General features: G+C 37.1%; 1 protein-coding gene across 1 annotated transcript in view; it reads right to left on the reverse strand.

Moving 5' to 3' along the window:
• Positions 1 to 294: 294 nt before the first annotated feature.
• LOC106499155 (collagen alpha-1(XXVIII) chain-like) overlaps positions 295 to 25,303 on the reverse strand; it is a 44,855-nt gene continuing 19,846 nt past the window's right edge. The window contains exons 14-37 of the mRNA XM_067298627.1: positions 23,670 to 23,738; positions 21,045 to 21,113; positions 20,543 to 20,611; positions 20,382 to 20,450; positions 19,229 to 19,297; positions 17,903 to 17,974; positions 17,261 to 17,329; positions 15,894 to 15,965; positions 14,942 to 15,010; positions 14,458 to 14,526; positions 12,402 to 12,470; positions 11,229 to 11,297; positions 10,458 to 10,526; positions 9,323 to 9,391; positions 8,510 to 8,578; positions 7,580 to 7,660; positions 6,762 to 6,797; positions 5,530 to 5,566; positions 4,849 to 5,406; positions 3,813 to 4,054; positions 3,150 to 3,240; positions 2,970 to 3,062; positions 1,349 to 1,537; positions 295 to 930 (exon numbers count right to left, since the gene is read on the reverse strand). Coding sequence (XP_067154728.1) covers positions 923 to 930; positions 1,349 to 1,537; positions 2,970 to 3,062; positions 3,150 to 3,240; positions 3,813 to 4,054; positions 4,849 to 5,406; positions 5,530 to 5,566; positions 6,762 to 6,797; positions 7,580 to 7,660; positions 8,510 to 8,578; positions 9,323 to 9,391; positions 10,458 to 10,526; positions 11,229 to 11,297; positions 12,402 to 12,470; positions 14,458 to 14,526; positions 14,942 to 15,010; positions 15,894 to 15,965; positions 17,261 to 17,329; positions 17,903 to 17,974; positions 19,229 to 19,297; positions 20,382 to 20,450; positions 20,543 to 20,611; positions 21,045 to 21,113; positions 23,670 to 23,738 — 2,376 coding nt within the window. The 3' untranslated portion in view covers positions 295 to 922. The remainder of the gene's footprint in view (positions 931 to 1,348; positions 1,538 to 2,969; positions 3,063 to 3,149; positions 3,241 to 3,812; positions 4,055 to 4,848; positions 5,407 to 5,529; positions 5,567 to 6,761; positions 6,798 to 7,579; positions 7,661 to 8,509; positions 8,579 to 9,322; positions 9,392 to 10,457; positions 10,527 to 11,228; positions 11,298 to 12,401; positions 12,471 to 14,457; positions 14,527 to 14,941; positions 15,011 to 15,893; positions 15,966 to 17,260; positions 17,330 to 17,902; positions 17,975 to 19,228; positions 19,298 to 20,381; positions 20,451 to 20,542; positions 20,612 to 21,044; positions 21,114 to 23,669; positions 23,739 to 25,303) is intronic.

The following is a 25,303-nucleotide window of genomic DNA, read 5'->3' on the forward strand; positions in this document are numbered from 1 at the left end:
CAATTTTTGTGTGTGTTTGAATATGGTTAATGAAACTCATTGTTGAAAAAATAGTTAAACACTGTAGGCCTGAGGCAAAATACAATTTTGATATGCCAAATTTACCATTTGTTTAGAACCCCACCACCACCAAATTATAATCTTGTTTCATACGCAGGAGTGCCTAATCTGTGACATTTAGTCTTGTTAAAGACTTTGGCAGAAATCCAGTTATATCAGGAGCACATTTAACTGTAAGTTGTAACTTAGCTGTGAGATAACTTTTTAGTCCTGTAAAGGTACCATTATCCACTCTCTCCTGGCAGCAAAACCAGAAATGTTTTATTAGAACACAAGCTTTTAAGTATATAATTTGAGTAGTAAGAAACAAATCATATGCAGACAGACATAAGTGTAGAAAACTATGGCAGTGACAGGCAATACAGAATAAATTCTCGTTAGGACTATGCTGCAGTTGATGCTTTGAATGTAAATTAAAAGCACTTTTAAGAAACAGGTTAAAATACTAAAATGCATTTACAAATGAGACTTGGCTTTCAAAAGAGAAACGCATGGTGAACAACCACTTTAGACATGACCTAACGTAATTAGGGAATGACAGCTATTGGTATTGTCTTTCATCTAAATTTGTGGATGTGTTTTAACTACATTTATCATATATCTTTCTAACTAATGGAAACTGAGGAATGTTTACATCAAAAACAGCTGAGATGTTGTTGGGAGAGGTCAGTAGCTCAGCTGCCTCCCTATCTTGTGACCTGGTGAGTATGTAGGCAACAAATTGATACATTTTCTGTATTTATTTGATAACCCCTGAGTAGCACTTTGCATGTAATTTGGAAACTGATATTTTACACTTGAAATTATGAGAACACTTTTGCTTAAAAAAGCGAAGTCTTCATTGCAAAATCCATGCCAAATATCAGATTTCTGTAACAAAGAGAAAAGAAATTATATAATAACAAAAGATTGCTTTCCAAAGCCATGTTTACAATTGAAAATTGAGTATTGTTACTGATTGTATAATGGTAGTGTTTAAAGATCCAGGTGAAGCAAGAGCAACTACTGTGGCAAATGCTATACTCATCAAATTGTGTACTCTTAATACTGCTGAAATTTTGTTACTTTGTTACAGGAGCATGTCATACAATATATGCAGAAAGAATTAAAGCAAGCTTGCATAGGTAGACATTTTTCTCATTTGTGGGTATATGATTTCGCAATGTTAACATTCTTTTAATAAGTGGGTTTGGCTTTGCTTGCCGTACTGGATATTTGATAACTGACCCAAACAGTCAATAACTTCAACTTGCTAGTCGTTAATATAGAGAGAGATATGAATTCTTACCTCCAGAAAAAAATACACAAGCCTCTCTACATTCCTTTTCACTCTCAAAGCGATTTGCATTTCCGTCACAGCCACCATACCAAAACTGAGCACAAGCATTGGCTTGTTTATCATAGTACCATTTTATGATATAAACACGGCATGACCCTTGATCCAGTCTTAACTTGCATCGGGGGTCCAGGATATTTTCTGAAAAAAGAAAAGAAAAAAGAAACAATTCCATATGTAAAAATCAATTGTATTGCATAGGCTTTTAACCTTTAGATTTTTTTTTCTGCTAATGTTATATAGTAGTTTGAGAATCATTTTATGTTTCTAAAGATGTTAGAGTTGAAGACAAGTTAAAAGTGCATCTTAGTAACTCACAAAGTAAAATGTTCCTTTATTGGCATTGTTGTAGTAGCTTCAGAAATAATAGTATTGTGGCTCCATATAAAAGAGTTGCAAGCAATCTGATAACTTTGAAACCTAATTATCAACCATCAGTCTTGTGAGCAACCAAAAACTGTAAGCTAAAGAACTGTAAGTTAGTTGCACCTACTATTTTCATAAAGCTTACGTATGGCCATCATCCTCCTGCAGTACACTGCTTCAGTTTTGATACTAGTTTTCTTTGTGGTTTCTATGTGCTTTCTCTGTGGCAGCAGAGGCATTAGAATAGTGGTAAGAATATAGAACTTCACTCTCCTTTTGTAAGATGTGTGCTACATACATAATAAAATGGTAGTAATTACGTATATACTAGTTAAATTTGAATGTGAAGCTTAATGGTTAATGATTGTTACTTCCTACAGATAAGCACTACAGGACCATGGTATGTTAATCTAGTATAATTTATTTTAATAATATCATGACATAAAAGATATTTTTCCTTCAAGTTTGATCTTGTGACATTGATATTCTGCAATGGCATTGACAACAGTTATCTTGAAACTTACAAAAATAAAAAATCTAGTTATTGCAAGAGGCAGAATATTAGGCCTCTGGCATACTCATGCCCATGTTTCCAGGAAAAATGCTCTCTTCTCTTGCTCCCATCATAATATACTATTATTGGAACTCAGAAGCGTGAATTCCCTAAATGACGGAAAGAATACTTTCAGACATTTTATATGAAAAGAATCACTCCTTTGAGCAGTCAGCTAATTACTATACTTTCCTTCAAATGAATAAACATATTTTTTCCTATTTTTCTTCAGAAGGAGAAATCTCTTTTTTTGTCTGATTCTGAAATCATTCTTTATCTTCTGTTTATGAAGCTTCCCATCTCCATAGACTGACCCTTCCTGGCTTTCCAGTGAATGCTGGAGAAGAATTTCCAGCTTACTGGCCAGCCTCAGCTGGCGCTACGTTGCTTTTTTGGTGCCATTTATGAGCTCTGTCTCAGATTACATTTGACCTTACTTCTGCTGTAAGAGGGACAGTGGGATTTGGAATTTGGGGAGACAAGAACTGCAACTAGATCTGCTGTAAAATCCTGAAATGGCTTCTCTTCCATAACATGGACTCAAAATCTTCAGAGAGTACATAGGCCTAACAGAGTGACTCTGAATAAAATCTTACTAAACATTAGCATCAAGATAAGAGGGAACAAAATGAAAAATTAGTTATGATATATAACCTGGCCTTGGTGTGAGCACTGCAGTTGAAAGAGATGGTGTCAGCACTTTATCTGATGATGATGATGGTTTAGATGGCAATGATGATACTGCAGCTGCATGTGAAAAGAAACAGAAGACATTGATTTTTTGATCAGCCAAAAATAATTAGTAGGTGAAGAAATGAATGATGATAAAAATACCTTTGGTGTCCGCTGATTGCAAGAATGACTGTTCCTCCTCCTCTTGTTCTTTTTCATACACTTCATAAACTGCCATAGGAGGTAGTTTGGTCTGAAACGGGCATTTGATTTTCTTTGTTTTTCAGATATCATAAAGTGTCTCAAAATGAATTAGCTCTTCACCGCTTAGAGGTTCTCTAATGTTTTTCCTTCCCAGTTACTCTGACTTCCATGTTAAGGATCAGGACTATAACCAGGTTGGTTTACCAGGAGGGTTGGCAATCCTAAATCTGGGATTTTTTTCTGAGTTGACTTTTACAGCATTTTATTCTATAAACTGAAAAATGTAGGCTACAGTTGAGTTTAAAACTATTTTTAGAGTTAAGTATTACAGTATAATTGCACTTTAACAATGTTATGTTTCACATTGTGGCACAAATATAACTGCATTAAATGCAGTAGTAATAATCCTTGTAACAACATCAGGAATGAATTATAATCATTAGATAACTGCCTGCATACAACATCAGAACTCTTATTCAGAACTACCAGATCCAGTATACTAAGTTAAAGGAGATATTTTAGTACCTGACCTGTAGAAAAGTAGGGAAAGAGTTACATATTGCATCAGGCAACAGAAGAAAATACAGGTAAAGCTCATTAAAGCTTGCTGAATTTTCATACCGGAACTAATGGTTGAGGAAGATTGCCAAGATTTAGAGGAATTTCTACTGTAGATACTCCAGATCTCTCTGTTGAAAGTGATTGTCTATTAACATTGTTGTTCTGAAGTAAGTAATGTGAAAATCTTGAAGACAGTGAATGGCTAGGTGGTCCACTTAGGCTTACACCATTTCCATTATGATTGTATATTAGGGCACCATGTTCATCTTCACAAAATTGGTTAACTAATTTAGACTCCAGAGCTGTTAAAAAAAAAGTTAAAAAAATTATACTTGGAAGTTCAATGGATTTTTCCTGAATCTGGATTATTTATACACATAATACACATGAAATCCTATGCACATTTAGATTATTTTTACACATCTAAGATGTGCATAAATAATTCCAGCAATTTCAGGCTCTCTGGACTATGGTTTTTATTTATCACAAACTTGCCAGCCCATAAGACCTCTGTATGGTACAAAATATGTGGTACTCATCTGAGGGTGTTCATCTGAGTTTCCATATCTCTCCAAAGCATATCAGTCACTAGCTGGTAGTAGGAAAATAATTGTTTACCTTACTCATGTGAATAACCCAAAGAAAGTGATTTATTTCCCAATGGAAGTAAGTAAATAGACTTTATCTCAGTGGGTTAGATTCTAGCTTTCTAGTTCGGTGGTTTTACAGTGCACGAGCACTTATTCAGCTAGAAAGCTAGATTAAATGACTGTGTGCAAATTCCTAGCTTGTAGTGACATCCCCCATTGGTGTGGTGCATCATTGGCCTACACCACGACTCCTTAAAAGAAGGGAATCTGCACATACAGGGTCCTGTTACTTTGCACCTCTCAACTAATCCTCATCAGCATCAAAACCCAATTTCCAGAGAGGTGATGCATCTTTTTCTCTGTTCTGAGGAGCGCTGGATACAATGCAGAATTCAGCTAAGATCTCTTCCCATCGTATGAAAAGCAAGCCATTCTTAGATGGGATGAGTTCAGCTAGCTGTTTGGAGCTCAGAAATATTTACAGAATAAAGCTGTGATGAACGTACCTGGAAGGGTATTAAAGTCATCGATGAGATACATATGTTCTCTGTCTGGATCTGAAGCAATCAGATTTAGTTCACGCACGAATTCAACCTGTGTTGGATCTGAAGTATTTACTATTCCTATTGCATACATTTCAACGTTTGCTGCATGAGCCTCTCGAACCACAATATCTAGTTTTACAGCTTCTCTCTTGTCTGCTTGGCCATCTGTTAGCACAATGGCTACTTTTCGCACACCTGTTCGAGCACCAAAAAATCCTTCCTGGGTTGCTTTACGGATAGCAGTTCCTGTGTAAGTGCCTTCTCCCATGTATTGCATTTTTCTAATTGCTTGTTTCACATCCTGTTGAGTTGTATACTTGTTCAGACCAAATTCTAGCCGAACTTCTAAACTGTATAGTACAAGGCCAATTCTGGTAGCGTTTCTGCCTACAGTTACTCTGTCTACTAAAGCAGTAACAAAGTCTTTGATAATCTCAAAATTTTCTGGTCCCACACTCTCAGAGCTGTCAATGACAAATACAAGTTCCATAGGAATTTCCTTACATTTAATTCCACAACCTACAAAGGAAAAATAAAAACCAGATTGTGATGACTTACTTGGTATCCTTTTGGAAAGGAGAAGAATGTAAATGTAAATGGAGGAAAATAGAATCTGAAATTAAAGGTTTCCTGAATACTTACCACATATCGCTTTAATTAATTTAATTATATCTTCTCTCTAGATAAGAAAAAAAATAAATATAAAAATATTTCACAATTTGTCTCTTTCAAATGATGTATAACATTGATGCTACCAAGATTTCATTTATAATTAATATCTGCAACCTGCAGGGACTTGAAAAGAACCTTAGTGTTTAACTTTCAATCCTGACCCTGCAAGCCTGAAATCACTTCTACCTTTTACAGTGAACTATTTGATATGGTGTATAAGAGTCAGTAACTTGGCAAAAAGGTAACACCTCTTCCTAAAACAATTAACTACTGTTATTGTAAAGAATGTTTTGCGCTGATTTGGTTTTCATTAAACTTAAAGTCAAAACCCATTCGTATTTCAGCATTTAAATAACATGGATTTCCCTTTGCACTTAGGCAAATGCATAGGGAATGGCAAAACAGACCCAACTTCAAGAAGTGTATTGCTAGTACTGAGTGTAGAGTAGAAGTGTAGTGCTAGTAATGAGCTGGCATATGAAGGGAAGAGCCAAGACAGAATGGAATTTGGATTTGTGAATCGTAATGTATCTGCCCCATGTATTACCCAGCTTTTGGCAGCAAAAAAGAGTTGCTACCTTCACAGCTCTCTGCTCAGAGAAGGGATGCTTTGGTGACACGCAGGTACCAAAGTGCTCCTTGTTACTAGACCAAGCATTTGTTACAGAAGTGCATGACAGGACTCATTTGGCACCGAGTTAGTCTTTCACATACAACCTTTTGCCACTGCTGCTCAGCTTCCACCATAAACCTCAACGGTATTTATGTAGTCACAGACATGCTTTACTGAATTAGGATCTAGTGCAGTTCAGGCTTAGCAGAAGTGTAATTAGGTCCATAGACCTAAGACCATGACAGGTTTGCAGATTGTCACTCTTTAAACTCTTAAATACATTTTAAAAATCTTTCCTGTGATAGCTACACACCGAGGTCCTTCAACCACAAAAGAATGTGTAGAAGAAAAATACATAAAATCATCAGGAATTTCAAATTCCATTTCAGCATAAAGTAAATGGGGAAAAGGTCAGAAGCCTTTGAGTGGTTTCTTTCTATACTACTACTTCTTTCTGTACTACTACTGAGACCACTTCTAATCAGAAAACTCCTTCCATAATAATTTACATATGATACATTTCAACTGATGATATCTTGCATTGTGTTTATATGTTGCTTTAATAGGATTTATAACAGGATTTGCTTACTGTTAGGCCTTGCTCTCCCTTTGGTCCAGTTTTGCCCTGCAACAGTGATCATTAATTTAGCTATTGCAATTAGTCAGTAACATTGTAATTTAGAATGTGACTTCATCAATACCATTATTAGAATAATATTTAGCAAATAACTTTTGCTATAAAATCTAGTGTTCTTGTGCATACAGTATCTACAGCCTCCTAAGATGATGAGGTTTCTATGGGAATTGGATGACTTCAGGTCTCCCACTGATCATGGTGTTCAGTCTGAGTTAGAAAGGGAGAATTTGTGCAAAACTTTCCCATCTACTATGCTATGTTCATTTCCTTTCGAGACCATATACCTACCTGAGACTGTAGAAGCATCAGAATTCCACTTCATCAAATGTGGATGTAATAGAGCCAGTGTCAGGGCAAGGACTGCAATGGTGTTTATGTATCCCTACTTAATTATATGCAAATGTCAGAGCAGAAGGGCACCACAGTTTCCTGTCCAGCTTTTTCAAACCTGCCCATCAGCAGAAGTTCCCATTTTGCCTCTGTTCATCAGTTCATCAGCTTTGAGAAGTCTGATCTACAGTTATTTGGTAACTATAGTTAGAATTTGCATAGTTTAAAATTGCATAGTTTTGTCTTCTTAAAAAATGGTGATTGATTTTCACTAAGAATTTGGGGTACTCAGCATGGAAATGTCTTCTTTATACTTTTAAAGCTTTTCATAGTTTCAGTTTCTTAAGCATTTCCTAAGCATAGTACTTAAATAGCAAGAAAACCACACTTTATTGTGAAGTAGTTTAAAAAAATGGACATGATAAACCCAAGTTACTCACAGGTTCTCCAGATAAACCAGGGTCACCCAAGTTGCCTTTTTCTCCTTTTTTCCCCTTTTCACCTGTAGCTCCTCGATGTCCCTTTAAAACCATGTTGGTGAATCAGACAAAGTGCAAGTCAGAGTTACCTTTTATATTTCTCTCTAGCTGCCTTTGTTAAATTCACCTTCAGCTTCTGACAAAACTTAGAAATCTTTGTTTAGAGACTATTTAAATCAATTGATGTTTGTGAATTTCATGAATAACTGGTACTACTGATTAAGCATTTTTACAGAAAAAGTAGCTGAAGCAGTTTGAACAATGAACCATCTCAAGCAAGTTCGTGCAGACAGGGGTTTCATGAGATACTGCATGATGGAAATGAGCATCTGTTTCTGAGAAAAATAAGATAACAACAGGGAAATTGAGAAGAAAGGCAAGGAAATAGTCAGAATGAATAATGGGAATATCACTCTGAGAAACTTTTTGGCCAGAAAAGGTGTTTGGAATAGCAAAGAAAGGAATTAGCTTCTTATGGTTTGAGTTCTACTAAGCTAAGGAAATAGGACCTTGTACATTTTTTGTGAGTTGATATGATTGTGTCCAAAAACTGATTTCAACAGTCATTTCTCTTTTCTTTTAACACTGATGTATTCCCCAAATTTTGCAAACTGTGTGGGTAAAAGAAAGGCAACAATATTAGATCTAATATCTATATTTCTTTTTATTGCAGTAGATGATAAACCTCATATGATATTAAAGTATGCAACACTGAAAATGATGCTACTCTAAAATATTAAATTGATCATGCAAATGGTTTGGGTTTTCCTAAATCCCACGAACCCTAGTAGATCTAACCATTTCCTATTAACAGAATTCCCATGCCCTTCAAATGAGCATCTTCAGTATGTTGATTGGGGCCCCAGACATTATCTGATTTAGGTATCATACCTTCTGTCCCAAAAGTCCTTCTCCAGGAGGCCCTCGGGGTCCTGGCATTCCTTGAATTCCTTGTTCCCCCTAATGATAATCCAGGTAGTGCTATTAACCCTTGGTAGACATTCATTATGCATTAATTTTAAATGTTCAAAGAGAAAGTGTTTCAAACTGCATTTTAGCAAGTGCATTGAGACACTTGAGACAATGCAACAGCTAACTTTTACTGTCTTTCTCAAATACTTCAATAGCATGTCTGCTATAAAGATACGTAACATTTAAAAAACCACATGGTCATTGTCTTTTCCAGTTCTTGTACTCTCTCTCTCCCATCCCTTTTTATTCTTTCCTGTTCCTCCATTCTTATTGCTGTCTTTTTAGTCTGTCTCTCCTGATAACATGCTTATGTAAAAGCACAAGTTACAGGTGAAAAGGAACATTACACACAGATTCAGGATGGGGAATCTTTCTCAAACAGAGTTGGTAATTCACATAACTAGTTCAGACTGTCTCCATGGGCATGACAGGTTGGGCAGAGGGAAAGATGTGTTTCATTTTGGTTCATTTTGTAAGTTTATCTCCCTCACAAAAGATGTTCCTGCTCCCTCCTCCCTCAGTACACACATCCCCTTGGGCTTGTTTATGGCAGTAGAGACAGAACATAATTTGTAGATGTTCATGTTATCCTTTTCATTTTTTAACTACAGGCTCTCTGTCATACAAGAAAATCAAATAATAACGTGAAATCTTTCTTAATTCCTTAATACTGTGATAGTCAGATTGACCACTGAGCGCAGGTTAAGTGTTGAAGACACTGAGTCTTTTTACCTTAGTTCCCTGAATACCTTCACCAGGAGGTCCCAAAGATCCAGGTGGTCCTGGGCGTCCCATAGTTCCCTGGGGAGAAACCCTGTATATGTTAAATACAATATTCATAATAAAAATACATAACAAATTGTTTTACCACCATGCAATTTTCTGTCACACCTCTACCACATGGATATCCTTCTAGAAGTAGTGACAATAAGATTGATCTATCTGAAAAAGAGATTTTTTTAAGCCTTTATCAGATTATTTAAATCCAGTTTATACTTCAAAGGAGTCACTGAGGGCTTAATTGTCATTGAATATGAATCATCTTGCTGACAGAGATGAGCACTGCACTGAAAGATGGATTGTATTGGTGGGACATTGTGGATTGAATTATGATTTAAGAGTGGATTATTATTTCCTAAATGATGTGGCATCTTTCATCACCACTAAGGTTCACAGTAAGACCTATGCACTAATATGGCATTGCAAATTAACAGCACATGTTGCTTAGTTTTTAAGAGAACACTAGAGAAAATGTTCCAGTTTCATGCTGTTCATAGGAAAATAACCCAAACTCACACAGTTCATTATTAATTTTATACCTATATTGCCATTCAAGTATCCCTGCATAAAATTTTTGATTTCCTCATTTGTAAGGATTGTATGTGCCTGCTCAATCCTGAGCCAAGCACAGCCTAGGACATTGCTTAGCCATTGACCTAGCTTTCATGTCAACGTGAACTGAATTTCTGGGACCAACAAGCCATGCTATGCAGGTAATACACTATTATGTTGCAAAATGCTTGCATTTGACCTTGTTTAGTACTTTTACCTTTACATTCTAAAACAGTTCTTTTGTTTTAATAGGCTTCTAAAGCTGAGCTGTGGGAGGGTAAGAGCCTCTATTTTTGGAGCTTTCTATAGTTATAATTATTTTCAGGCATTGCCATAATGTATGTTATGATTATATAAATATTCAAAAGTCACTGTATTCCTTAGCTATCTTATTTGTGGTATTAGCTGTTTCTAGTGAAGGGAAAAGATGGAAAACATGCAGATGTGTATGTATAACCACATATTTATATATAATACATAGCTTTGCTTTTTTAGAAAATAGACAAAGGGAGACATAATTGTTTAAATGGCTTACTTTTGGTCCTGGTAGGCCTTCACCTGGGGGACCTGGGAGACCAATTGGTCCTCTACTACCTGGATCACCCTGAAAGTTAAAAATAAGTAGTGAATACCAAAATTTAATTTGTCTCTAGAATTCCTAGCATCTCTTGTACTCAGATGGGACAAAGAGACAGGAGAGTCATTGAAGAGCACAGCACAAGTCCAAACGATGCTAAACCTTGATTACTGCAGGTCGGACAAGACAGATATTGGGGAGAAACAGTGGCTAGAGGTCTGAACATACCCAAGACATGATTTCTGAGCTTGTACAATCAATTATGCAATAATTACATAAGAATTACAATTCATTTATTGCGAAATGATCTCCAGTTCCCCAAAGCCAACAAAAGTCTTTTGCTTGCTGCCCATCAGAGTTGAATCAGTCTGTATGTTCACACTGTCACTGTTCAATACCATATGTTTTCTATCAGTGCCTTAGGACAGCCAGGAGTTTGATGAGAATGGAGAAAAGATGTATGTCCTTTTAAGAGATGTTAAACATGCTTAAATAGCTTTAGTCAATCCATCAACTGCCTGTATAAATCTAGTAATCTAGTAATCAGCGTCAAGGTCAGTTCTGAAGTTAAGCTTGAAGAACTTCTATGGGATCTACCTTTTATAAACTGATGAGTAAATCAAAGCTAGTTAAAAAAGGTATTTTTACTATGACCCATGAGTAGGAATTGCATCTGCATGTAGTAGAGTATACACATGCATTTACTCTTCTAAAATTTAAGGTCTGTACCTTAGGTCCTGGTAGTCCAACTCCATCAGGGCCTTGTTCACCTGGAATCCCAGGAAGGCCTGGCAAGCCCTGAAATTAAATGCACAGATAGGCTATTAATTTAATTTAAGGCTATGTTGACTACATGCATTTGTAAACATTAATATGGCTAGTATCTTGAATACATTGTCTGTTAGCGGGATCACAGTGTGCTGTAATTGGTTAAATTTTACTCTCTGGTTAGCCAGAACTGGGATCCTTGGCACTTGCGTGTTTTGCATGTCATTCAAGAGACCTGCCTGTGTGTTTCAAACCAGAGGAGTCTGGTGTAGAGAAACAGGTGCAAAAGCAGCCTGGGCATCAGATTGAAAAATATATCAGGAAGCATTATAAATACTTCAAATTCTAGTTTCTATATTGACATTCGTTAATTTTTATTCCTCAGTGTGGTAACTGCATGCACAACTATAGTTGTCTTTAGCACAGATAAATGCTAGTACTTCACCAAACTCGCCTGACTCAGCAATGTTCCTGGGACTCTGTCACCTCCCAAGCATGTAACTGCCAGGGCTGGTGGAGCACAGTTTTGAGCAGACTGGACATGTGAGGTCAGGCTGGGTGCGCTGCATAGAAGTGCAAGATGGGAGAGAAATAGAAAGCCTTTTCTCTTTGTATCCTTTTTGTCAGGACTGGCCATATCTTCTAGTACAAGGTTGTGTAAAGAGTTGTAAAGTAGGTAGATGAATTCTTTGTACCACCCTCAACAGCCAGATGAGCAGAACGAAGGACTGTTTGCTCTTCTGGCTCTTTAAATAGTAGTTGCTTTTTCAGTGGTTCTGGGAGATAGTGTTGCCATGAGTTCACACCCATGTATATGGACACAGCTGTTTAACTTAGTTATATCCTCCTGTGTGGGGTTAAAATTCTGTATGGCTGGGCAGATGACAGTATCTTACATTAAGATATTGAGGGGGGACTGACAGACATCAATGATCCTATAAAAAAAAATTCCCCACTTGGAATATGTTACATTGTGTAATCAAGAGGAGTGGGGGATCTGGAAGGTCTCATAGGGAAATTTCTCTTCCTTTCCGTGGTATAACACACTTCCACAGCTGAGAAATGGATGCTAATTACCTCAGTGTCACAGGTATTTTTTTCCAATTGACATATAAAAATTGCCTATAAACTTACAGTCGGACCTGGATAACCGTCCCCTTTTGGCCCAAAGGGTCCAGGGGGTCCTGGAAGGCCACGGTCACCCTGATGAAGGCAGAAAAAAAAGCTGAGGTGAATTCCAGCACAATTGCTGGCAAGAAGTTTTACATGAAAGTGAAATTTCTTTGGGAAACATGTTACTGTGAGTTGATTTTATCTATGTCCTTATATATTTTACTGTGTGAATGACTATTGTAGATTATTAATCCTGGACTAAAACTGGGATATTGAATAGCTGAGGATTTACAGGACCTTTCACTTCTAAGACACTAATCTGAATCTTTTTCAGGAGCTCTGTCTGTTGGCATTTGTGGCCTATATATGAGAGAGAATGACTTCAATCCCATTCCCCATATTTTTATCACAATTATTATCATTCCAGCTTTTGAGAGATGAACCCATCTTGATAGACAGCCAAAAGACTAGCATAGAAATTGAATCACTCAGTAGCTGTTTTAGGTAATGCTCGTAACTGAAGATAAATAAACTGCAGCAGAGCATTGGAAAAACACTGTATTGCTTCTGCACATGCTGATTGCGCTACGTAGTGAGACAGAAGACCTAGGGCTGGGGTCACCAGTGGTTTGTGTGGCCAATTAAAAAGTTTTGTTACAAGGTTCCTCTGGTTTTGTTGTTCCAGAATTGTATTTTCCTATATTGCTCTGTGTGTTGTGAAACCTTATTGAAGCTATTTGGCATAATAGAAGTCTGTGACTGGAGATACACAATTAAATTCCTTTTACCCAGTCAGACAGCTGAAATACCAGGAGTATACCAGGCACAGATTTACCAGGGAAACTAAGAGGACTTTAACCTTCCCAGCAGTATTGGATGGTGCAGTGAGTTGTTCTGGGTTACAATTGGATGGATGATCAAGACTATGTTTTGTCCCTGCACCTATCCAAAATATGGGCCTGCATTACAGTGCCAAGCATAGGTCCATACAAAAGTCATGAAAAAAAAGCAAGACTGGTAAAGGAATTTTACCTATACAGCTTAGTCAAGATGCGTGTCTGAGGGTGAAGCAACAGCAAAACCACTAATGCTGACAAAGATAGGAAAAAGAACGTTGTCACAGAAGCATACTGAGTGTGGCTCATACGAAAGAACTTTTGGGGCTTGAGGCTGAATAAAAGAGATTTGCAACCTTGAGCAAAGGACCTGTCTCCTCTTGATTGATTTCTGTGGGATGCTCAAAATCAGGACCATGTGCAATTCTCTGTGAATTAACTGTCCTGTGCCAGAAAAGTACCTGATTCCATCATCAGCTTCTCTTCCTGATGAAAATAAGTTTAAGAACCTTAGCAACCAGCTAACTAATCAAAGAGGGATTAAAATTGTTCTAAGATGCTTCTGTTACTGTGTTAGATTCACACAAAGGACAAGGGACACTGACTAAGAGCACTGTCAAATTCACTAAGTAAACAAAACCTGAGAAAACAATTTTTTTTCCAATTTATTTTGAGAAACACAGCTTCATATGTCATAGGTTTCTTGGTACCTAGCCAAAATCAACCCTGGAATGAAGAGCAGCTTGCAAAAGTTGAATCTAGGTAATACTGAGGCAATCCTGGAGTAGTACTAAAAGGAAGTCCTTATGATTAGCTACTCTTTCATCTTCTACTACTACTACTTAAGGGATCTGTTCTCATACTGCCAGTTTGCCCATGTCCTGAGATCTTGGAGTCTATGTATTACTTTGTGCCATACTTAGGAATGAAACAATAAAAAGTAGCCTGGCTGAAAGAAAATGTTGTTTACCGTCTGCTTGACAGGTAGGCTGTTGTAAGCACATAAATCAGGTGCTCTGTCTGTACTTACTCCTCATCACTTAAAAACAATCAATTTCTTCCTGGTTCTTGGCCCCATAAAAGTTTTGTAGCTCATGGGGTCTGAAAGATTGACTGCCCATGGTCTCATGGTAGCTCATGGTCTCACACTTTGCCATCCTAAGTGATTTGCTGTTGTTTCATTGAAATCCTGCCTTATTTTATACTTCTAGCTGAAATTAGTTTACCAATTTAAGAGTTACCTTTGCCCCAGGAAGCCCAAACCCTGGTTCTCCAATTGGCCCAGCAAGACCAGGTAATCCAATATCACCCTGCAGTGAAGAAAATGTAAATCTTATTTATGTATTTTGTTAAAAACCAAGCAGAGTCATTTTTAGAGTTTGTTATGTATATTTATATATATTAAATGTAACAGCTAAAATACTTCCTTTTTTTTGAAGACGTTTAAGATAAACACCAAGAGCAGAAGACGGGAAAGTATTTTGATGTCCAAAGATATCCAAGAAATTTACATCTCAGGTAGACCAAACCTGAAGCCAGCAATTAGTTAATACCAGAGCATTATAGTAACTAGCCTGGATACAATCCGTAACTCTGTTCATAGGAAAAAAGCTTTAGGTAACCTCATATGGCTGAAATGATTTACACTTTCTACTGATAGTATGGCCTACTTCATAGGTTTCACACTGTGTTTATAAACACTAGGAGTTGGAGTGTGGATGTTACCTTTGGTCCAGGCACAGCTCTTCCGGGAGGGCCTGGCATTCCAAGACGTCCTGGCACACCAGGCTCTCCCTACAGTGAAGGAACAAGAGCAAAAACAATGGATTTTTTCTTCCAGTGGGCAAAAACATTTTTTAGAGAAAAGATTTATGCTACAATTTATAATATTTAATTAAAAGTCTATTAGAATTTTTAATATTCTGATAATACTTTATCTTGAATAAAATCTTAACTATTGCAACTGAACTGTTAACCACCATAATTCTGATTTATCAATGCAAATGGGGTTCTCAGTCACTCAAAGAATACATGTTATTAGAAATCCTTTTCTTAGTGTATTCTAGACTTGGTCCACCATAGCCAGTGCTCAAGGCTTTCTGCCCAGCTTTCTAGGTATACTGAAAACATGTATTCTTCTGTTAGAATAGATTATGAAAAGATACTCTTTTCAGTGTAGTTTTTTACCTTTTTTATTTTTCCCCACTCTTTCATGTATAAATAGCAAAGACTGCGTAAGAAATCAGAGGAGGGACCTGGAGTAGCTCTTCTCTCACTTTCAGTAACTATTTGAATAGAAACTTCAAGTCCATAAAAGAATATCAGCCATGAGTTAGTGTACAGGAAAATAAAGTCTTGTCACGTATGTACATGCCAGACACCATGCTGTCTTACCAAATATTTCAGCATAAAAGTACAAATATTAGTGTCCCTTAATTTTTTTTCAAGCTGAAGGGGAAGCAATATAGTGAATTTTGAAGTTTTAAAAAATGTTTCTAGATGTTTATGTGGGTCTATGGTGGATCTTGCTAAAAGAAGCCTTAGCTGAACATATATTTTTGTAATTATTTTTCAAGAAGCAAGTTCATACCAGGCTAGTTGTTTTTGAGATCTACAACAAAATACAACTTTGACTTCAAGGGGCTATTTTACACACATAATGTGTTAATAAACATACTTTAGCTCCTGCAGGCCCAGGCACTCCTGTTGGTCCTGTTAATCCACGTATTCCTCTCTGACCTGGATCTCCCTACCAAAATGGAGAAGACATGTCACACACTTACCAAAATGTTTAGAAAGCATTACCTGAAATTATTGGTAAATTTCAGTGAAAAACAGTGAAATTCTATCGTGTAACTGGTGCAGATGAGCTGTTCCCATTGCCTTCTTTGGGTAAATCAATTCTGGTCAGTATTTGTCAAGTTTTGAATTTGCACACTTAAAAATAGATAAATCAGCTCAAATTCAATTAAGTGACTATTAATTAATGACTATTATGAAAAAAATAATACCCCAAAGGAGTTGATTGCTTCTTTGCAGCTGAAGAATCAAGTTAAGTAGTTACATGAAGAAAGATATTATTTAAGAGAAATAATCCAAAAACCCCATACTTCACTCAAAGGTAATCTTTTGTATTCAAAGACAAATACATTAGAAACTTCCCTTCTCTTAGGGTCAATCAAGTGATGACAATACCCTCTCTGATTGATCAGCTTAGATTTCCAGGCAAAAAGACTAAGAATAGATGGTGTAAAGTTTGTAAAGAGATAACTGCTAATTAAGCACATAACTGGGCTGTAATCATTACAACAAAAATGAAGTAGATGTGAGTCCAGAATCACTCTGCAAAAGTTCCAATACAGTAATTATTTTATTTCCTGCAACACGTCATCTGCATGTATTCTCTACAAGGTAATGTGAAAACAGATGGATGCCTTGATTTTCTTTCCTTCACTGTTTTTTCAGCTGTTCCAGCTTCTCGCAATTGTGGTATTTAATCTGTTTATTTCTCTTCCATTGTGATGTTTAATCTTTTTATAATGGCTTGGACAATGACACCAGTAACTTCCAGTGTCTTTTTTTCACAAGATAAAGAGGCTGACATGAGGAAACAGAATTACTTCACCTTCTGTGAGGCCAGTACAAGAGCCAGAACCCCAATTATTGACCCAGTTATTCCTACTTGGAGAAGCAGTAGTCTCAGCAAAAATCAGTAACTCTTTGTGGATCTCTGGGACAAGACACTGTCACAGGTACTGGGAATTCTGAGCCACTGAACTGTTGTGCTGTCCATTCCTAGAATTTCTATGAAAAAGATGTCCTGGATGGTCTTTTATTAGCTTCACTATTAAAAAAGTTATTGTTGTCGTTTTAGGCTGAGACTGAAACAAACTGCAATTAATCACTTTTAGAAGTACTCATTAACCTGTTTCTCGAAGTCTATTTTTTTCATTATTTATATTCCACCAAAAAAGGGAAGATCTTGACAAACCTATTCCTGGAGCATTACAATTTTGAATTTCACCTTTAGTAAGAAATTCTCACCTTCTCCCCCTGTATTCCAGCCCCTGGAGCACCTTCAGGACCTCTGAGACCAGGTAGTCCTGGTTCACCCTGTAATGCAAAAGTTAAAGCAGCACTTCAGAGAGCTGTACGGACATCATGCAAGATAAACTCTGCATTCACTTGAATAAGCTAATTAAAATCACAAACCTTTTTAAGTTAATGGCAAAACTCCCATTGACTTTAGATGGCCCAGAATTTTCTTTCAGTATTCAGAAGCAACCACTGTAAACTCGGGGTGGAAAGCATGAAGTAGCATGTTTCCTAAGTGCTGGCTGAACACTTTGAGTACATAATCTTTAAATATATGGGGTTTCTGGTTCTAGAAGATTACCAAGATCAGAAGGCTACAAAAAGTTGCCTGTAGCCATTTTAGTGATCTTCTTTCTGAGTTACAGGGAATTTGGAGGATTTTAAAAAAAACAATAACAACTGTGAACAGGATAATAGACAACCACCCTCCTAAAAAAAACACTCCTGAAAAGAGAAATTTTTTAACCAAAAACTATGCTACTTTTCCCCTTGTCCATGAAAACCCTCTCTTCTTGGTTTAGATGTCAGCACAGGGCGAACAGTAGGAATGCTTGGCGAGAAGGAAGCAGGCTGAGACAGAAATGAACAAACCTTTTGTCCAGGGGCTCCGTCTTCTCCAGGAAGACCAGGCAGACCTGCCAGTCCTGAAGGGCCTGGCTCACCCTGACATCAATAAAAAGTAAGTCCTTCTGTTAATTGCAGACTTGTTACTGTTCTTTTTGAATCAAGGAAATCTGTTTTTAAAAGGCTACTAAAATGTATATGTATATTTATGGCAAAAATTAATGCATATAAGCCCAAATTTTGCAGTTTTTTTATAAAGACAATAATTCCCATTTATCACAGAAAGGGAAAGAAAGATGGCCTGGAAATAGCCCACTCTCTGATTGTTGGAACTGTGCATTTTATCTATGCAATTAATATTACTAGCTATTAATTCTTCAGCTCATTCTTAAAAAATTGCCATCATTTCATTAATTGGCAGCATTTAAAGAATATACAAGATATAGCTGACCGTGACATGATGATTCACATTTTGCTGGTGAAAATCAGAGTAAATCCACTAATGGTAGTGGTATTGACCTCAGCTTATTTACATAAGGCTCAAGACCCTGATTTGGTTTTAGATGAAATGGGAGCATTTGGGATCCAATAGGTTCACTCAGCATTACCATGGTTTGTGAAATTAAATAAAGAAACTAAATAATTTCTTTCCTCTTTCAATCTTCCCTCCCAAATCCCTAGATAACAAAAAAAGGAGCAAAACTTGGGCAGCCCTGTGCCTTTCCACTATCATGGAAGTGCTTTTTCATCCATTCCCATATTTTATGTTAAGCTGGCTGTTAATGACACAGGAACTGTTTATTATCTCAGTCCCTTTAGCACAAAGATAATCTGGTTACAGCTTCCTGTTTACTCCAAGCAAGCGTGCTTTCTGTTTAGTAGCACGGCTTGCTTACCATACAAAGGTATGAGGGTGTAGCTGTGGCTCTGTTTGCACCCTGTCCTTCTGTGCAAAAAGGGAAGGAGCAGCACAGTCACTATTGTTCAGTGCTTTTTTTCCACCAGCTCTGGTTATAGCTTAGCTTATGCTAGGGACTGCCACTTCTGACAGCTGTTTAATATTCTGGATGATTCTGTGGACAGACTTGTAGATGAGCTGTATGCAACACTGACCTGAGCATGGGCCAGCTGTATTCCATCACGGTAATCTTTCTGGCTTTGTATGAAGCTGGTGTATTTTAAACGATTCTATTTTTAGAGGTTATTGAAAGTCCGTGTTGAAAATTTTAAAGACCAAGAGCCTCAAATCTATTTCTAAACCTATTCTAAGTGCCTACAGAAAGGCTATTCAAGAAACAAATCTCAAGTCCAAATAAATAAAAAATAATAATAATTCCTCTATTAACAATGTACCTTAGAACCAGGTTCTCCAATACCTCTTTCTCCTGGCACTCCAGTTTCTCCTGGCAGGCCTTGCTCGCCCTTAAGGAGAAAAATTTTTTTAAGAGCTTTATCACCGGAAAGATATAAAAGCATATTGGTTACTTACATTTAAAGAAAGATTATTTAGTGTGATATTGTTTTTAATATGATGTGTTAAACCCCTCATAACAAAGGTTGAGAATCTCCAGGTCCCTCCCTAAGCATATTTTGAGCTATCACCAGAAAGTTGTTGGTGGAAATGACTAATGCTGTAAATCTCCAATTAATATGTCCCCATGAATGTTTCCCACCAAAGTAGCTGGCATTTCAGCAGCATATCTAACATCCACAGACAGTTCACCCTTGTCTGTCTTTGTACGAGGATCCTTAATCCACTTATACCTCTAGCTCCCTTTACTATTATTTAGTAACTTTCAGGCATTCAGAACTTTATCTGACACCTCTTTTCAGAAAATCACTTTAAATCTCCATTCCAAACACTTGAAGGGTGACCTCTTTCATTAACAGTTCTGGCTTGTGCAAACCAGTCAAGGATAAATTATTCTGACAGTTTTCCTTCAGCAAAGGTAATCTTAGTTAATACCTTGGACTGTTGTTAACTATGAGATATACTAAATACACAGAAGAAAGGCAGCCAATCTGTAAGATACGTATATATTTTTCTGAAATAGAAACAGTGCAGTGATGATAAAAGATGTTCTTGAAATTTTGGTACTCTGCTTTGTGAAGTACGAATACTTTTTGCTGGTGAAATGGAATTGATTCACTGGGCCTGCATCTGATGTGATGAAGCTGCGAGTCTAAAGCAGACAACCCTCGCTATGGCAACGTATCGAAGTACTCAGTTCACTGTCTGATATCTGTTACCCCTGAAGGTTCTGTGGTGAGTCAAGCCAAAACCTAAATAGATGGCATAGGTTTATCAAGGCTTTTCAGTGGAGTAGGATCTTAATAATAGGAATTTAATAACACTAATAAAGGAAGTAATCTCCTGCAGCTAAGTCAATATTTAGATTTGTCTTCAGCACTTTAACAAGCATAATCATGAGACAGATCATTTCTTAACCAGGAAACATAACAGTAAAAACAGTATGGTAGCTTTTACTTCAGAAAATTCCCTAACCTTTGGTCCAGGTAGTCCCTGTCCCGGTAGCCCCCTAGAACCGGGTGGTCCTTTTGGGCCCTCCACTCCCTGAAATGATTATTTAAGTAATGATTAAAAATAAAATACTCTCCATTATTACACATTTAACTGTGGAGAACAGGGGGAAATGAAAACTCTACCTTCTCTCCTTGAATTCCAATGCCAGGTAGTCCAATTGGCCCAGGTAAACCAGGAGGGCCGAATTCACCCTGGTAAACAAAATACAATTGCTTAGTTGTATAAAGATACAGAAACAATCTGGGACAGCTCCTATATTAGTATATGTTGACTTAACCTCTCCTGAAGTCAGTGGAGCTGATGTTCTGACCTTATATCTTTCATTTATGCATTTATTCCCTGCTGGTTCAGTTGTTGCAAACAACTGCTAGTCTCTTTTTCCCATCTAAACCTTAACATTCCCACAGAATCAGCTGCTTTTTGTGACATTTTCTATTTTAATATGAAGAGATGTTAGAATAGGTTGAACAATTTATAATCTATAAATCTCTCCACAAAATACCTTATTGTCCAGGGCCTATTGTGGGTGCCTTGCCTCATTACATCTTTTGTAGTCAATATCAGCCCTTGTAGTATGTAGGTTTATTGGCACTCTGTTAATCCTCTGGCATATTAACTACTTACCTTTTCACCTTTTATGCTGATGCCTGGAAGTCCACGAGGGCCTTTTGGCCCATCGAAACCACGATCTCCCTATATGAAAAAATAATATGGTGTTAATTATATAAAAACACAGCTATTCTCTCTGAAGCAACTAGAGAGACTATTTGCTTTGTCATGAAGAAAACCAAAACCAGAAGAACAAGAAAGCAGTGCCTGGATCTATTTTCCAGTATACCAAAGAGGTCGTCTTTTCAAATGAGTTTGCTCTGCAGTTTGATATTGCTAACAAAAGAAAGCTGAACAAGATTCTTTTTATCTTTCTGCCCACTTCAAGTGCCTTAGATCCAGACCTGCTTCCCCTCAGATCAATGGCAAAACCACAACTAATTTAAATGTGAGCAGGGCTGAATTCTGAGACTCACTGAAAGCTGAGTTCTGCTCAGTAGTCCCATGGGTTAATCTCATTAAAGTATGGCGATCAGGATCTGGCTCTCACTAGGAGCTTTGCCAGAATAAAGCCTGGGCCAAACTATACTGTTGTAAAAGTGTATTTGTAAATGTCATTGTCTTTCTAAATGTTTGTTCAGAAAAACAGTGGTCTTGGGGAAGATGCAGGTTACTGATAAGGAAAAAAATATTGGCCTTTCTTGTACTGCTCTTAGCAAAGCATGTAGAGACAGATAGTTTGCTTGTGTAAATTGTCACAGAGTCACCCAATTCAATAAAGCTATGCCCCAGATGGGGTTTTTATCTCCCTAGTAACTAATTCCCTCATTTTACCTTTGACTGAATACCTCATGTGGCTTTCTGTTTAAAATAGCATTTCTTACTCCTGATGCTGCAGAATAGCTGCTTTCCTTTTCCTTTTTACTGACCTCTGAGCTTCTAGCAAAAACCACTGTACTAAAAGAAAGCAACTGTACAATTTGTTTTAAATTAACAAGTCACCTCCTTAAATATGTGAGAGACCTGACATACTTGGCAGCCATATGTAGGATTAGATATACATATAGACTCTGTTGATACATGTTTGGCTTCAGGTCAGATTTGGCAGTAAAAAGCAGTGCATTTTTTGTAGAATCAAGTGTTCCAATACTGCTGGCAGAATTCCACTTCGATTAATTTATTTTACCTATCTCAGCTGCTCAATACTTTGAGTTAGATTATATATTCTTCCATACATGATCCCACTGTACAGTGTTGCTGTGCATTACTTACTAGCTGTCATGTTTCTTCCCACATGTATTGGGATTTCAGTGGCAATGGAGTTATTTCTAAATGCATTTTCTTTAAATCTTTTGTTTTGTTTTTATGGATGAGATGTTTTAAGCAAATACAAACCATCAACAATGATGTTAGATAACTTACATAATTCATCCTAAAATATATACCGGATGCTTGAAGTGATCATGTTGCTCGCAGCATTTAAATTTAAACCCAGCTGACTGCAGTATTGTGCAAAGCAAAAATCCTAAGATTTTTAGTAAAGGGATTATTGGTGACTGTATCTGTGAAACAATTTTTTATTGCTTTCCCAACCAAAATTGCCTTGATGTATGCATAAGAATGAATGCACTCATTGCACAGATGTGTGGGAGAGAGAAACTCATTAGTTCCTTTAATTCTATCCCACAGTAAGCCAGTTCTATGTCTGGGGCTGTGTGTTTGGTAACATTTTCAAAACTCTGTTAAAATGGAAGAATTCACCACATACAGCCAGGGTGTAAGTGTTAAGAAGCCTGCTAGGAGGCTTTTGTGCAGTTTAGTGATTTTTACTACTTCAGGATCATTTTTTAAATAGTAAACACCCAGTGGAGTTCCCAGTGAGACAGTTAAGAATTAAATTCCCTTTGAAACATTGATAATGAAGAAAAAGCTACATAGAAGGCCATGGAGAAAATCCGTTTCAGGGCAGACACTAGAAATTAGGACTCTTGCTAAATCTCATGTCTAGATTATTGTGTCACTAATGCCATTTATCTGTTTAGCTCATGTACATGCTATGTCACTTTGTTATTGTAACCAAAGGTCAAAGTCACAGCTCAGCCCAGGAGTTGGTTTTCAGCAGGCAGCAAAAGGAGCTAGTGGGTCCATCCATCTAGGTGTGAGTGCTACTATCATTACTTTCCACTGTACCTGGAAATTAGTAACGTAACAGTAACTTCCTTTTCCCACAAACTGAATTCAGCCTTTTGCTAAACTGCATAAACCAGTGGCCAAGATATTTATGAAGCTTAGAAGCCTGTCTTGAATGAGATCAAAGATACCTGTGTAAAAGCATTTAGAAAACAACAATGAAAAAGACACATTTTTCACCAGAGGAATCACTTTTGTAATTGTTTGTGTAAAGTCAGATGCTAGAGGCTGTTTTAAAATTAAAGCTGGAATTCTTTCCAGGCTTATGTTCTGCAAATCAAGTGTCAGAGGAGTTAAATATTGGCTTTACAGGCACCAAAGACTAGCTCTGCCTAGAGGTCATGTTTGGACCAACTGATTTCCATGAAATTATACTGGATTAATTGATGCTAAATTTTAGTATTAATTTATAAGGTAGTTTCTCAGATTCACTTGTCTGTTATGGACTTGTTTTGATATGCACTCATTTAATGGTGACACTCTGGTCTTAGATCCCTTCTACTGCTGTACCTTTGCTCCTGGAAGCCCTTCTCCTGGTGAACCTCTTTCTCCTTGAACACCTTGTGGTCCTTGAGGTCCCTGTTAACATAAGTTTAAAATGGCCTAGAATATATATTAATCATTCAAATCAACAGCAACATATTCTGTGTCATTGTTGGTTTAAAGCATGTCTCTGAGGTGTGTAGTTATAACCTGTTAAAAATAACACAGTAATACGATATTCATAGTGAATCAATGAAGAACATTCTGGCCTGCAGCTATAACAAGGCATACAAAATTGCTTTTCTGGTTACTTCTGAATCACAGATTATATAGTTTAAATTCCCTTCCTTTATACTTTTTAAATCTTCACTCCCTAAACTCTGCTTCAGTTTACAAATTGTTACTAATTTTTATTAATATATCAGTATAATCATGAGAGATAAGGAGAAGCAGATTAAAGGCCATGCAGAATAGTACTGAAGAAGATCTAGCTGTAGAGAGATTTGACTGTAATTGAAGAGAGTAATGGCATGCCTTTCTCTTTTCAAAAGCACAACTGATAGGAGCACAAGGGAATTCAGACAACCCAAACTCTGCATTAAAGGCAGGTCCAAAACATGTGCATATTGAGCCTGCTTCACAGTGGTCTCCTGCATCTGTTTGTTTCTCAGCTCTGTTCCTTGAGATTGCACACACATCACAGAATGGCAGTAGATTTCACCCTGTAGAGCCTAAGTATGCTTGCAAATGGTCCTTTACACAGCTTTAGAATTATACTCTATTCTTAGGTAAAGGTAACAGCACTGGATTCAACCATAAAAAGAAAACTTCTTTGAAACAAATACACTTTTAAAGTAAATTAAAAAAAATTGCTAATAAATTCTTTAAATTCAGAATCTCTTGATATGACAGTACAGCTTTTGTGGCTAAACAAAGATGCACATCGCAGGCACTTCTTTCCCCACGAAGTGGCTCTTTTGTCTATGCTGTTATTCATAAGACTTGGGAAGCACCACTGCCCCATTTGAATGGCTGTCACCACTGGTCTAATTAGTAATGCTATTTTCTTTGCGAGTCCTTCAATAAGAAGAACTCATTCCTCTCTAGTAGCGTTTTCAAACAGGATTGAGACCAGTCATTTCTGCCACCAAACCATCTTTCTGTTTTTTATGGAAGAACCTCTTTTGATTATTACAGATCTTTTCTTGGCAGTGGTGAAAAGCTACCTGTGAAGAAACTGGAGAGAATTCCCCTCATGGTTGCACTAGGGCTCTTTTGTCCAATTTAAGAGAATTCAGTCTGCTGTATTATAGGTAACTCACCAAAAGGTGCTGACTGGCACTTTGAAAAAAGGAACCATAATATTGGCATACTGGTCTTCTGAATTATCTCTAATATGTCGAGTAACTGTCAGGAGGAGGAAGGTAATACTGCTCAAATTATATCATCTGGGACCACTTACACAACCTGAATGTCTTCAGGGAGGTTGTTTAACTATGACTGTTCGTAATGTTACAATGGTTGAAATGGAATCTCTCCCTCAAGCGTATGCTGATGCAAATGCTCTAAGGGTACTGAAAAGCAGTCAACTAAGAAGTTAGAAGTTGTGGTTTTGAATATGTCAGGGGACAGATTTATTTATATATTTATTAGATTTTGCA

Source organism: Apteryx mantelli, chromosome 6 (genome assembly GCF_036417845.1).
Source record: "Apteryx mantelli isolate bAptMan1 chromosome 6, bAptMan1.hap1, whole genome shotgun sequence".
Lineage (NCBI taxonomy): Eukaryota > Metazoa > Chordata > Aves > Apterygiformes > Apterygidae > Apteryx > Apteryx mantelli.